General features: G+C 35.4%; 5 protein-coding genes across 5 annotated transcripts; 3 read left to right on the top strand and 2 right to left on the bottom strand.

Moving 5' to 3' along the window:
* Positions 1–656: 656 nt before the first annotated feature.
* On the bottom strand, positions 657–2201 carry serS (seryl-tRNA synthetase; the record flags this gene model as incomplete). Its single annotated transcript, XM_004367031.1, has 2 exons — positions 657–1879; positions 2066–2201. 2 exons carry the CDS (start codon positions 2199–2201, stop codon positions 657–659), a joined length of 1359 nt encoding a protein of 452 aa, XP_004367088.1.
* A 1331-nt stretch (positions 2202–3532) lies between these two features.
* DFA_07221 (uncharacterized protein) lies at positions 3533–3909 on the top strand (the record flags this gene model as incomplete). Its single annotated transcript, XM_004367030.1, has 2 exons — positions 3533–3610; positions 3898–3909. The coding sequence occupies 2 exons, from the start codon at positions 3533–3535 to the stop codon at positions 3907–3909; spliced, it is 90 nt and encodes a 29-aa protein (XP_004367087.1).
* A 2315-nt stretch (positions 3910–6224) lies between these two features.
* On the top strand, positions 6225–8054 carry DFA_07220 (uncharacterized protein; the record flags this gene model as incomplete). Its single annotated transcript, XM_004367029.1, has 2 exons — positions 6225–6260; positions 6339–8054. 2 exons carry the CDS (start codon positions 6225–6227, stop codon positions 8052–8054), a joined length of 1752 nt encoding a protein of 583 aa, XP_004367086.1.
* Positions 8055–8403: 349 nt separating this feature from the next.
* On the top strand, positions 8404–12192 carry sdh (saccharopine dehydrogenase; the record flags this gene model as incomplete). Its single annotated transcript, XM_004367028.1, has 11 exons — positions 8404–8490; positions 8642–8732; positions 8815–9051; positions 9185–9316; positions 9383–9550; positions 9951–9970; positions 10096–10280; positions 10365–11580; positions 11796–11853; positions 11958–11976; positions 12120–12192. The coding sequence occupies 11 exons, from the start codon at positions 8404–8406 to the stop codon at positions 12190–12192; spliced, it is 2286 nt and encodes a 761-aa protein (XP_004367085.1).
* Positions 12193–12270: 78 nt separating this feature from the next.
* DFA_07218 (uncharacterized protein) lies at positions 12271–15429 on the bottom strand (the record flags this gene model as incomplete). Its single annotated transcript, XM_004367027.1, has 2 exons — positions 12271–15133; positions 15203–15429. The coding sequence occupies 2 exons, from the start codon at positions 15427–15429 to the stop codon at positions 12271–12273; spliced, it is 3090 nt and encodes a 1029-aa protein (XP_004367084.1).
* Positions 15430–15542: the final 113 nt, after the last annotated feature.

Here is a 15542-nt window from a genome sequence, read left to right as displayed (position 1 = left end):
TCTCTATCTCTCATCAAACACACACACATACAATATTCATGTGTTTGTGTGTGAATTGTGTGATGGTGAAATGTGTAAACGAGTAATCATCGATGATGATTTGGTGGCAAACAAATACTAGTCTTGTCGATATCTATATTTATCATTCATCATAATATTCCATCCATCATACATTCTGTTTGAGTCAAAAAAACATACACTTACACATATTAATATTTTTGTGGGTATTTAGTTATCTGATGCTATTATCATTAGTGTGTGGAATCGATTCGTGAGTGGGTGAGTGTGATTGTTTGGAATTATTTCCATCTATGATTAAACTAATAATATTAATGTAGGTAGGTAGGATATATCATCATTCTGTCAGTCTGTTTGAAATATTTGATAATAGATTCAATTCACGATTAAGATCCATGATAATCTTTATATTTCATGTTTTGAATCGAGATTAAACCGATCGAAACATGAACAGCTCATACAATATTCCTTTTCATCCATGATGGAATCTATCCAATTATTTATCATCAAAACACTTTATATTAAGGATATAAATATTATTATTTAATGTTTTGATTAGTTTTGGATTTCCATTAATATTAATAATTGGGTTGGGAGGGGGGAGAGGGTTTATTGATTATTGTTTCTTATTTTTTGTTTTAAGCATTAATCTTTTGAACGGCAGCCTTAATCTTTGGCTTTGGCTTGACGAATGGGATGAAAGTGACGCCACCCATGAATGGTTGCAAGACGGTTGGTACGTTGATACCACCTTCGGTTTGGTAGTTTTCGAGGATACAGCAGATGACACGGGTGGTGGCGGCGAGGGTAGAGTTGAGCATGTGAACGTATCTCTTTTGTTGTTGACCTTGCTTCTTCATACCACAACGGATCTCGAGATCACGGGCTTGGTAATCTGTGCAGTTGGAGCAAGAGACGAGCTCACGGTAGGCGTTGTAACCTGGGAACCAACCTTCGAGATCGTACTTTTTGGCGGCGGCGTTGTTGAGGGCGCTAGAGACGATCGAGACGACTTGGTATGGGAGACCGAGTTCTTGGTAGTACTCTTCGGCGGTCTTGATCATTTGCTCGTGCATTTCCCACGAGTCTTCTGGCTTGGTGATGACAAATTGCTCAATCTTTTCAAATTGGTGCACACGGAAGATACCCCAGGTGTCACGACCGTGTGAGCCAGCCTCCTTACGGAAGCAGGTAGAGTAACCGGCGTATCTCTTGGGCAAGTCCTTTTCCTCGAGCCATTCACCGCGGTGGAAGGCAGAGATGGGTTGCTCGGATGTGGCAATCAAGTACTTTTCGTTTTCCTCGCCGTCGCCGCTGACCTTGTAGAGCTCCTCGTCGAATTGCTCCAATTGGGCAGTCTCGGCCATAACGTCCTTGCGCATGAAAAATGGTGTTTGGAGGGCAGTGTATTGACGCTTGGCCAAAAAGGCAAGACCATAGTTGATGATGGCTTGGTTGAGCATGACACCTGGTCCCTTGAGGAAATAGCAACGGTGACCTGAAATGCTGGCACCACGTTCCATATCGAAACCGTCAATCATCTCGAGAAGATGGTGATGGTTGAGGAGATCTGGTGTGTTTTTGCATTCTCCCCATGTTCTGACGACGGCATTGTCGTCTTCAGTGGTGGATACTGGTACAGACTCGTGTACAATATTACCGATTGGCTTGAGCTTCTTACGGAGAAGTTCTTCCAAGTCGGCTGATTGCTTCTTGAGTGTTTGAATCTTGGCATCCAATGCAGTGTTGGCAGCAATGAGCTCATCAATCTTGGCTCCAGTCTCTCCACTCTTCTTTAATGCTGCAATATCCTTATTAATCTTTCCATATTCACTATTTGCTTGATCGGTTGCGTATTTTGCTAATAATATATTATAACAAACAAACAACAACAAACAAACATTAAAATGTATTAATATAAATATAATCTCATCATCTTTTCTCTTCCCTTCTCTTTTATCTATCGTATCCTATCGTATCCTACTATCTATCTGTCTGTATCCTATCTGTCTATCTCATCCTATTTATCTCTTCTTCTTCTTCATACCTTTCTTTACTTCTCCATCAAGGTCAATGATTTCTTGAACAGCTTCTACTGGCTTGTTTCTCTTTTGTTGTGATTGACGAATCAAGTCTGGATTACCGCCCTTATCGGCACGGAACATAACAATATCTAAACCCATTCTATATTTATAATATTATATATCTACAAATTGCACTTCTAAAACGACAAACAAGCTTTCTTGGTTAATACTTTCGGTGCAGTGTCGTGAATGAAAAAAAAAATGAAAAAAAGACAATTTTAATAGTGCCATCGACTTCAACAACAACACCCAACAGCTCAAAAAAGATAAGATAGAGAATAGATTGGGAAAACAAAGTATTGTTGGTATAAAGATTGGAATTAATTATCATTCTTGCATATTAAATATTTGGTAAAGAGAGTTTTTTAAAAAAGTACATATTTTTATTTGTTGTGAATAAATTTAGAAAATAAATAAAAAGGGGGTAGAGTAAGGAGGGTATAATAATAATAATGTTTGTTTAAAGGGTGAGTTCCATTCAAACAAGGCAAAGGATGATGACTCGAGTCGTCTCTCTTGTATAATGAGGGTGTGGGTTTACCCAATACTACTTTTTATTATGTTTAATGGGGGGCAAGAATCTTTGGGAAACGCCCCGTTCGATCATTAATGTGTCAGAAGGCATCTTTTTGTGGCACATCTCTCATCTGCCTGTGACCTTCCAAAAAAAACTATTTTTTAAAAAAAGGCGGCCCTTGATATTTTTTAAAAAGAGGGAAAACGAACTGTCTCGAGTGAGAGGGTGGTATGGTTAGCCTACTCTCATGGTACTGAAACTTTATTTTTATTATTGTTTTCACTCACTAAGATCATCACCTTTTAAAGAGAGAGATAGATAGAAAGAAAGAGAAATTATTTATTCTTATTCTTATTCTTCTTGCTGGGCAATATAATATTCACAAACCCAATCTCAGATCAACATAATAATTATATATTAAACAGTAGTAGTAGTATTATTATTTATATTTATATCTATATTTATTAGTGAGGAGATTATATATAACATCGACGACGAAAGAATATAACAATAATTTAATATATATTTATATATTTATATAATAGGTAAGATCAAATTAAATTAAAACAATGGGATATACATATCAAACCCAACCAAACACAATATAATGTTTATTTATTTAATCTAAAACATCTCTCTCTCCCTCTTCATTTGTACTCACTATCTCTTTCCTCCCCCTACCCACTTTTAATAATGTATCATTTTTAATTAGAGAGATAGACAAAAGAAATATCATTCGTCAGGAGTTATATAGCAGTTACACATTCATTCTAGACACCACGCTACGTCTATTTATTACCTTTTTGTTCACAGACCAGACTCCCCTCCTCCTTTTTTCTTGCAATTATAATAATATTATTATTATTGTGTTTGGATTTCTTTAGAGGTATGTATCAATTAGAATAGAATAGAAATGGCACATGGCAACAACAAAAAGGTTATATATTATACAAGTCAGTCACTCTTTAAACAAAAAGCAGCAGTAGCAGCAGTAATAATAATAGTAGCAACAGGCAGGCAGACAGCTAAACTAAGCTAAGCTTAGTATACAATTCAAGTAAATCCAACAACCAAGTGTCACTCGTAGAATATATTTGTATTGTGTGTATACACACAAACACACAGGTACAGGTGGGTGGTGTCAATTTGTATCAATCAATCAATCAATTAATCAATTAATCAATTAATCAATTCAATTCACAATTGACCACTTGAAAGTGAGTGTACTTTTTGGAACCATACATACGATCATCTTTGTTCTCTTTTTTTTTTTTTTAGTTGGTCAACTAAACTAGAACAAAAGAGAGAGAGATGTTAGGGAGCACGGTCATGTGTGCTTTTTGTACACAATCAAATATCTTATCACCAATTCCACACTATCACTCTTACACAATTGTAAAGGGTTAACAAAGCGAGAGTGAAAGAAAAGGAGAGGGATCAGGTCAGATCAATCAGATGAAACCAAAAATCACAACCACACATCATCTCATCCATCAAATAGTATACTATTTTAAAACTATCACCCACTACTACTACCACCACTTGATTGATTGATTGATAAATGTAGTCATCATTTAGTGTTTTTTCAAGAGTGTCAGTAAATAATAATAACAATATTATTATTATTATTATTATTGTTGTTGTTATTTGTTGTTATTTGATGGTTGTTGTTAGTTATTATAACAACATGTATATATATAAATATAAATATAAATATAAATCTTCTTCTTTGTTTAGAAGAAAAAAGGTTACTATAACTGCAAGCAGTAGTAGGTGTAGTAGTAGTAGTAGCAACATTAGTAGTAGTAGAAACAACATCATCACAACAAGCATAGTCGTTATCCTTGGGTTCTGTTTCATTAGTCAATCATCATTATCATCCACTAGTTTATCAATCATATGTGTAGGTTTTAAATTATCATCAACAATAACAGGTATACAGTTTAAAAATACAGGTATTACATGAAGCAGAAAGAAATATTGATTGATCGATCGATCGATATAATGGATGGTTAGATGGATATTAAAAAACACTGCAATTTAAACAAACGAAATGAAAAAAAGGGGGGTGTGATCAATATTGTGTGGTGGTAAAAAGATAGATATTTATGGTGAAAAAAGGGAGAAGAGAGGGAAGAGAATAATAATCACAACAATATGGTTGTCAAAAGTCAGTAGTACTTGGATATATTTGATCAACCAATTATTGGTTTAGTCATCACAATAATTAATGAAACAGTACTGGTAAACATACAATTAATATCAATATATATATATAACAATGGAAATCAAATTAATTAATTAATAACAATGGTGTGACAATTAAGAATGGTCAAGAACAAATTAATCAATCAATCAACCAATCGATCAAATATTTAATGGATGTCAAAAAAGAAGAAGAAGAAGAAGAATGTTATTTTGTAGAGTAGGGGGGGAACTGGATACGGGATATCAATCCATTCTTTTCTTCTTTCTTCTTTGTTCACAACCACCATTACCACTATCACCACCTTTGACTACATCATCTTATCTCTCTCTCCTCTCTCTTTCATGATAACCAAACCAAATATCAACAACATGGAATCCAATCCAATCCAATCCAATCCAACCAAAACTTTTTTTCCCATCCAACCAACTTATTTTTTTTTTCAAGTATATAATTTATATTTTAATTTGACATTGGACACTCTATAGAATATATATTGGTGTTTTAATTTGTTTTGTTGGTACCAACTATATCGTAGAGTATAGTATTACAAACTATCAAACAATTGTAATAATCCACCAGTAAAATACAAATGCACCATCATCAACAACCATACCCATATCAACAAACATATATACCAACCTATATATAGACATCGACAGACATCAATTGGAAGATATACACATCCATCTCCACACCATCATCGTAGCCATATATAACCAATTTCGAATTTGTTGGTATTGTTGACGATTCAGTGTTTGTTTAAAATATTTGTGTGTGTGTGTGTGTGTTGGTGTGAGTTTGATCCATCAACATGAATTATTGTGCGAGAGAGTGTGACGTGTGGGGGTAGATTCATTTCATTTGATATCTATCTTGTGTCAATATTATACTATACGTGGTGTATGATTGGTCATGGTGGTTTTAATCTTAATCTATTAGACAAGTGACAACAGTAGCATCACGAAATTTGTTGGATCTACAGTCAAAACACCTAATTAGAACAAATAACACCCCAATATTATCTTTTTATCTGCACCACCCTCCCTCCCCACCACATGTCGACGCGTACCGTCACCATCGTAATTCATTCATTCAGAATAATCTATCTTCCAACAAATAATGCTGCTAGCTGCATTATCAACTGCTACACTTATCAATTTATATATTTCAATCTATTGTTGTTGTTGCCATCAATATAGAACCCAAACCAACAAACAAAAATTTATATTAATATTAATTAATTTATTTATTTACATTTCCCCTTTTTATCTTTTGATCATCATCAATTACCATGATTATACCATTACAGTTAGAATTTAAAGAAATCTTTTGGGTATTTTATCTAGTTTATATCATTCCTCATCTTGCTCTGGTGAGTATTGGCTTTAAAACAATCATGTCAGTTCGTGAATTATTTCCATTTTTCAAATGGGTAAGTTGGAAACAAAACAATCAAAAAACAAAACTAAAATATAAATAATATATACTTACTATTATATATATTTTGTAGGGATTTAATATTAGAAGATCCAATTTTTTGGTACCAATTCTAAGTAATAATATAATTGTAACAGGTGAAGAGGCCGTCAGTTTTGAGAAACCTCTCCCTGCAAGAGACCCAAGCCAAATTGTTGTTGTCGATAAGGCTCAGCAGCAATCGAATTCAACATGTATATCTGAACAAAAATCACAACAAACTACCAACTCTAATACCACTCCCAATTCACCTGCAGCAGTCTTGGCAGAAAAAAAAGATCGTTTTTCTCCTTCATCTCCTGAATCAAGTAACGCAAATCAAAATCATAATCAAAACAAAAAAGATAATAATAATAATAATAATAATAAGATTGATAATAATATAGAACAACAAATAATTAATGAAAATAATACGGAAATCATGAAGATAAATTCAACTACGCCACCACCTTCACCAAGTTCACCATCCTCAAAGATATCGGATCAAAGTAATGAGGAGATTATAGAAAAAATAGAAAAGGGAATGATCCAATTGTACAAGCTCGAAGCCGAGTTGGGAGACTGTTCGAGAGCCGTCGTCATTCGACGAACCATCTTGGAAAAGAATTTGGGACGACAGATTGAGGCGTTGCCCCACGAAACCTACGATTTTGAAAAGGTTCAAGGCGCATGCTGCGAGAATGTCATTGGATACGTGCCTATCCCCGTCGGTGCTGCCGGCCCACTCTTGCTCAACGGGCAGACCGTGACCATCCCCATGGCTACAACCGAGGGCTGTCTGGTCGCCTCAACGCACCGTGGGTGCAAGGCTATCAGCGAGAGTGGCGGTGCTCGATGCACGATATTGTCGCGTGGCATGACCCGTGCTCCAGTCGTCCGCTTCCCCAACATTACATTGGTCGGTGAGTTTGTGCAGTGGGTCAATGCCACCGACAACTTTGTCGCCATCAAGCAGCAGTTTGAGAGCACATCTCGATTCGCCAAGTTGACCAACATCAAGACAACCGTAGCCGGACGTTCAGTGTACATCCGATTCAAATGTGATACTGGTGATGCCATGGGCATGAATATGGTTAGCAAAGGTGTTGATTCGGTGCTCTCGATGTTACGCGACCGTTTTGCCGACCTTGAAATCGTCAGTCTCTCGGGTAACATGTGTACCGACAAGAAGCCATCGGCCATCAACTGGATCGACGGACGTGGCCGTTCGGTCGTCTGCGAAGCTGTCATCACGGGCGACATTGTCCGCAAACTCTTAAAGACCTCTGTCCAGGGTCTCGTCGACCTCAACATCTCCAAGAACCTCGTCGGCTCTGCCATGGCCGGCTCCATAGGTGGCTTCAACGCACATGCCTCCAATATTGTCACTGCCATCTTTTTGGCAACCGGTCAAGACTGCGCTCAAAATGTCGAATCGTCCAACTGCATCACTCTTATGGAAGCCTGCAACGATGGTCAAGACCTCTACATGACCGTCACCATGCCATCGATCGAAGTAGGAACAGTTGGAGGTGGCACCTTTTTGCCAGCCCAATCTTCCTGTCTCGATATCATTGGTGTAAGAGGCAGTTCAACCTCTTTGCCCGCCGGTTCCAATGCCGATCAATTGGCCAAAACTATTTGTGCCGCTGTCATGGCCGGTGAACTTAGTCTCATGTCTGCTCTATCTGCTGGTACCCTCATGCAATCACATCTCCAATTAAATCGAAAACAACAAACTACTACAACCCAAAATCTCGAAAAGATTTAAAGAAGAAAAAGAAGAACAAGAAACAACACACTTTAGTCTTTAAAAAAAAACAAAAAACCCCCCCTCCACTTTATTTAAATAAACTTTTATTTATATTTGTATATTAAACAAACAAAAAAATATTACTATAATAATTATTTATCACAAAACTGGAACAAACAAAAAAACAAGAATCGGAGGTCGATTTTAAAAGAAAATTTTTGGTGAAACACAGCTTTTGGACAGTTTGATCAGTAGCTAACAAACTACACTACACAATAATAATAGAACTAACTAAAGCAAAGATACAGTAGTAGTAGTAGTAGTAGTATAGGAGAGTGATTTATATATATAATATAGAAGATAAAGAATGTTAAAGAGTGTTATCATTATTACAGGTAATGGTACATTACTATTTGAAAAGATATGGGTATCATCATCGGCTATGGCAGGAAAGGTATGATTCAATCATTCAACAAACAACAACAACAACAACAACAACAACGATAGCAACTATAGTTGGGAATGAGACTGTCGATACGATAGTGATAGTGATGATATATAGTGATGATATTAATCTTTAATTCATTCATTTATGGATATAATAGGGTAATATGTTTTCATCATTGTTGACAACGGTACAAGAATTCTCAAAACAGAGTACAGGAATGTTTGTTTCATATGTTGAATTTGGTCATAGTAAAGTATTCAAACATGTTATATAATATATACAAGAGAGAATATGTATCAATCATTATTAACACCAATTACAAATTTCTAGCATCTATAACAATTGTATATGATGAAAAGAGTTTAGTTAGATGTTGTCTATTTCATGACGAAGAAGATGGTCCAGAGTTTGGTAAATTGATTGCAAATTCATTGTTGAGAGGGTTTTTAGAGTTGTACAGTGATACCGATTTTACACATCCTCTTCATAATACTTCAAAGTTTAGTTCGTTTTCAAATAAGATCTATGATTCCATTGCAAATTCACCAAAATCTGTATTATATAATTGTATGAAATATATATATATATACAATTATCAATCAACATACTTGTTGATACTTGTGGATAGATAGGAGATGTTAATATTAACCAATCAATCAATCAATCAATCAAACCTTTCTTTCTTTCTTTCTTTATAAAGTGAGGACAAATAGAGGAATTCAAAATGCAATTGTAGTTTATGCTGATGGTACATTTGTGACAACTGGATCAGAAGATCAACTTGGAATGATTGCAAATTTACAGGCAATGTTATCTTTTTCAAATGATATTTGTAAGTCTATGGTTTTGGAAAATTAAATAGATTAATTTATATATTAACAATTTGACAAATAATTAGTATTATCAAAAGGTGATAGAACAAAAGAAATTATATTGGATATGATAACACAAAGAGTATTTATTTCCAGAGTTGGTCCTGCCAACTTGGTTTGTATTTGTAAAAAGAACAAGGATCCATCCATTTATCAATCCACCATTTATGATGCAGTAACATTATTAGATAAAGGTAAATATATTATATTATAGTAATCCCTATCATTTTATTTTATTTGATTAGTACTAATCATATATGATTGTTATTATTTATTATTCATAGTTTTCTTGGTGTTATCATATTTACAAGGAACATCATTTGGAAGATAAAATCAACCAACCTACCCTATAATAGAAAGGATGATGACGTCTTTAGAAAATAAATATTAATATTAATGTCCGAAAGAAGAAAAATCTCCCCTTCGCTGTCGCGCAACGCGATAAAATTTAATTAATTTTTGAGACCAGGAGTGTGTTCAATTTCCCAAGCAAGAAGCTTAAACAACAAATATTTTAACCCTTGGTTTTCATTCTTATTATTTATTATATTTACTATCACACAGATATCAATATGAAACAAGTTTTATTACTAGGATCAGGTTTTGTTGCAAAGGTAAAGAAGAAGAAGAAGATGAAGAAGATGAAGAAGAAGAAGTTTCAATCATTTGAAATGACTTGTGTTTTGATCGATTAGTAGTTATTAATCATTTCATTCATTTCTATTACTATTACCATTAGCCTGCAGTAGACTATTTATTAAAAAGAGATGATGTACATATTACAGTATTAAGTTTATTCAAGAATGAGTTGGAAAGAATCTCAAAGCAATACCCAGCATCAAAGATCACTACCGTCGAATTAGATATTTTAAACAACATTGAAGAGTTGAATACCCATATTCCAAAATCACAAGTTGTTATCAGGTATGCATAATCGAGGAAGAAAGAAACAAAGGAATGGATCATTCATATGAATCATTGATATTAATTTATTAAATTTAATTGTAGTTTGTTACCTGCAACATTCCATGTTCAAATTGCAAAGATGTGTATTGAACACAAAGTACATTATGTAACTGCAAGTTATATCAGTCCAGAGATGAGGGAATTAGATGGTACTGCCAAGGAAGCAGGTGTATTGTTGTTGAATGAGCTCGGATTGGATCCAGGAATTGATCACATGTCGGCCATGAAGATTATTGATTCGGCCAAGGAACACAAGGGCAAGGTTACATCGTTTGTATCGTGGTGTGGAGCACTCCCCGAAAAGGAATGCAGCAACAATCCATTTGGATACAAGTTTAGTTGGTCACCACGTGGTGTCTTGTCGAGTGCTGCTTTGGATGCCACTTTTCTCTGGGACAAGATCACCAACAATGTACCATCACAAACAAAGTTCTCGGTTATGCAACCGGTCGATGTAACATCACCATCTGGTGAAATACTCAAGTTTGAAGGTGTTGCTAATCGTGACTCTTTCCCATATATCAAAGAATACCATTTGGTCGAAAAGGATATCGAGACCATGTTCCGTGGCACCCTTCGTTGGGATGGTTTCAGTGTCATGGTACGTGCTCTCCGTGCTATCGGACTCTTCTCCACAGAAAATGACGCACGTATTGCTTCGTGTTCGTCGTGGCGTGCCTACTTGGTGCAATTACTCGGATGCAATGACAATGACTCTGACTTGCTCTATTGTCTCGAACAAACCATCCGTGAATACTTTGTCAAGAACCAAGCAGACGTCGAATCACACCCAGAGTACAAGTTCCCAGTGATCAAGCGCGACATTGACGCCGATGTAAAGCAAGCCGTCGAAGGTATTCGTTGGTTGGACATGTTGGAAGCTTCACCAGCCGATGAAACCAGCAAGCTCATCAACAAGCTCACCCCAATCGATAGTGTATGCGCTCTCCTCGAGAAAAAGTTGGCCTACAAGGACGGCGAACGTGATCTCGTCGTTCTCCAACACGAATTGGTTGTCGTCTATCCAGAACAAGACAACCGTTCCGAAAAGGAATACTCTCAACTCATTTGTTACGGTCAAAAGAATGGAAGCAGTGCCACCTCTTTGACTGTTGGTCTCCCAGTTGGTATCGCCACAGAACTCATCCTCGACAACGAAGTCAAGGCCCTCGGTTGTATTGGTCCAGTCACTCCAGAATTCTATAATCCAATCCTTGAAAGACTTCAAAAAGAAGGTATTCAAATGACTGAATACAAAGTAAAATTATAAATAAATCATAAAGCTAAATATATAATTCAAACATTTATAAAAAGAAAAATAATTAAATTATAAGTTTTTAGATCAAAAAACCAAGGACGCAACCAAAGGTGAAAATTGAATTGGTGTTGTTCATTTTTTAAAAACAGATACTTTATATATATATAAATATTTTTTCTCTAAATACTTCTTTTCATTTATTATTCCTCTTTTAGAACATCAATGTTCATCTGGGTGGTCAATGTCTTTGTTCATTGCATTCCAACTCTCCAAGTATACTTTTGATTAGTTCATCCATTTCCCTACTACCTCTTTTTCCTCGAAACCGTATTGTTTTCTTCTAAAATGTAGTTGGCCCTACCTTTTTAAAAGTAAAGTACACACTTTTATGGCAGGGTAAGAAGAATCAATACTTTTAATCATTTCCCTGGTAGATTATTGTGGAAGTACACCCCTTTTTTGGATCACAACCACCCACTACCACGAGTGTCAAATGATTAGCAAAAGTAAATTAAAGATGGGAATAGTTATTTCATTAGTATTAAGTATTTCAATTTATATCTTAATTCAAGTGAAATAACTATTCCCATCACCTTCGTAACCGGATTATAATTAAATGGATAGAAAAAATAAATAAATAAAACATTTATAAAAAGAGAAATAAATATCTACCCAATCTTTTTTTATTTTTTAAATGGAACCTTTTGGAAATTGTAATAAAAGGTTGGATTGTAATTTGAATCTAGCATCTTGTTGTTGTTGTAATACATTGGTAAGATCAGGTTGATGTTTGACATGAATGTATTCCTTGCAAATGAAAAGGATCGATTCGTTTTTGAGTGGTTTGAGTTGAACGTCTCTATTTTTTGGTGACCAATCCAATTCGTCAGTGTTGGTAACCTTTTGGCTGGTATGGCTAAATCTTTCAATTTCACCACTGAGTTTGGCCAATTCCGTTGATTTATGGTTACGTAGACCCTGTCTGAGTGCCCTGACAAGTACTTGTGACTTTTTGGTAGAGTTGGGTGCTTGAATGTACATTTGGATTCGTTTGGTGAGGTTGGGTTCAAAAGCAATTTCGTACTGACGGATGGTCGGCGAGTTGATTCTCTTTTGGTAGAAATAGGCCATATCTGATGAAATTAATTGGTTGATGACATCGATGTTGTCACCCTTGGCTTGGGGATCGATCAATGCAAACAGGTTACAGTAGAAAAAGTTTTTGGTCTGAGGAGAGATACCGCGGGCAAGGAACGACTTCCATTGATGGAGATGGTCTGGATTGGAACCTGGAGTGGGGTATTTAATGGCGTAGATCTTGACGATAAGGGCCTCGGTAAACTGATCGGGCTTTGAGAAATTGGAGGGGTGGATATAGGCAATAGCCTCTTTCATACAATTGTCGTGGATCAATTTGTTGAGCTCGACGTTTCGAATATAGGTGCTGTCTCCAAAGATCGAGCGGAAACGTGACATGAGATAGGTGGGACACTGATTGTGAAGTACGAGATATTTGCAGTGCACTTGGAACGACTTGATCGAGATGGGAATGACAGGATTCATAAATATCTTGTTGAGTAGGTCTATTTGACAGTGTGAAGAGAGTGATTTGGTCATAACCTCATTCACCAAACGGTTGCGATACAAGTGAGGCATACGAGACGACCGTAATGCAGACAAGAGCAACACTGCACTGTCCATGTTTTTGAGAGCCAATCTATCAAATGCCTTGCTGTAGAGTAGAATCGACACTGTATTCTCTGGCAATGTGACAATCATTTTTTGGCTCACCAAATTGAGGTCAAGCAATTGATGACTTGTCCACAACAATACCATGGGGTCGATCATATTTACCTTGCCCTTGTCTTCCATCCATTCACATGCTAGAGCATATTGTTCTGTTCCAATCAAATGTACCAATTGATCAGACATTTTCTTTTGTTGTTTTTTAATATTATAATCTTTTTGTATATATGATTTTATAAATTCCATAGGAGTAGTAGTAGTAGTTGAGGGAGTATTTGTTGTTGTTGTTGTTGTTGTTGATGATTCATTATTATTTTTGTATTGATTAAATTGTTTTTCCTTTGATGTTAAAAAGTTGTCAAGTGAATTGACTTGTTCGCTAAGTGGAGCAACGCGATTGTTGAGTATATCAAATTTCTTTCTTTCACATGCTTCCAAAGTGTCGGTGTGATAGTCCATATAGTCCATCTTTTTCTCCCAGAATTTTTCCAATGATTGCTCGGTAACATCTTGCACCAATTGAAGTTGGTGGTAGGCTATGAATGCTTGGATGGTCGATGGTCGTGGGTACAAGCCTGCCTTGCCACTCACATGTTGGCCATAGTAGGCGAGGGCATTTGCATAGAGTCCCACCTGTAGATAAAACTCAATGACAATAGACAGACATAGATCCCAGCGTTTCTGGGACTGCTCCAATTCAATGATGAGATTTGATAGTCGTTCGTCGGGAACAGTCTGACGTAAATTACAATAGATTAGGAGAATGGCCGCATTGTCTGGACTAGTCTTACAAACTTGTTTTAAAATACTCTTTACTTGATTGTCGTCTCCTCCCTTTACCATGGCATGCTTGGCCAGTAAATAAACCAATCCTATATGTGGTCTAAATCCGTGTGAAATAAACATCTCCTTTCCCCATTTCGATACCAACGCTTTTTGATTGGTTGTCAAAGCAATGTATAGAAGCGTTTCAAATGACTCTGATGATTTGCTTGGTGGAAGTCTCTTGACCAATGCATCGACTAGTTGCACTTGATTCCTAGATAGTTGGTGATACAGTATATTGAAGATTTGGTCTTGTCCAATGACCAACGTTTGATCTTGCAGTATTTGTAATAATACGTCTGATTGGGGATCGATAAACTTGAGAATCGATAGGTATTCCAAAAAGTGACTAGAATCCAAATACCCATGTCCTTGCACCAACTTTACATTATCAAAGAAAAACTTTTGTGATTCTGTATAATTACCAACATAAATATAATATTTAACAATTAAATTAAATACATGATTTAAATCGGTAGATTCTATTACTACCTTTTTGTTGGTCTTTGATGATGTTGATGATGATGAAGATGATTCATCACAAATCGAATGAAATTGTGAAATTGCCAAATCAACTTTACCAGACATTAACAATGATTTGGTTAATTTTCTAATACCTTTACCATCAATCTCTGGTGATGTCGATGTCGACGTTGATGATTCTTGTTGTTGGTATTCTTTTAATAAAGTATTATATAATTGTTGATCCAATTCTTTTAATGGTGATTCTAAAAGTAATTGATTTGATTGTTGTTTATCATTTAATAATTCCAACATATTACTATAATCATTTATAATAGTTTCAAATGAGTTATTGTTTGTTGTAGTTGTATTAGTTGTAGTAGTAGTTGTTGTAGTAGTAGTTGTTGTAGTTGTTGGACTATCATTCAAAATATCATTAAAATATGATTCTTTATCAAAATATAATGAATGATTATGATTATGATTATGATTATTATTATCATTCTTTGATCTTTTTAAACTATATCAAACAAACAAAATAAGTAAGTAATCAAAGTTAAAGAATAGAATACAAAGGTAGTGTACATACGGATCATTTGATTTGTTTTGAACAACATTCTGTTTCTTTGTTTTTGTCGATCCCAAGGCTGATGATGATGATGATGATGACGATGATTTAGTATTTGTCTTTGCTGTTGACGGTTGACTTGAATATTGTTGTTGTTGTTGATTAAAAAACAATAAATTATTTTCGACCAATAATAATGGAGATGAAGAAGATATCTTCTTTATTGAAGATATTCCTCCTCTTAACATTCCTATTCAACTATAAGATCTATCTAGTTTCACTGATCAAGTTAGATGCCTCCTCAATCATCTCTCATAGTGAATTTAATTAATTAAATTTTTTTTGTTTTTTCGTCTTCGTC

Source organism: Cavenderia fasciculata (genome assembly GCF_000203815.1).
Source record: "Cavenderia fasciculata unplaced genomic scaffold Scf_ET2XIPL01CNAVH-3, whole genome shotgun sequence".
NCBI classification, from domain to species: Eukaryota; Evosea; class Eumycetozoa; order Acytosteliales; family Cavenderiaceae; genus Cavenderia; species Cavenderia fasciculata.
The sequence above is the reverse complement of the archived record's forward strand: the minus strand, read 5'-3'. Positions and strand labels throughout refer to the sequence as shown.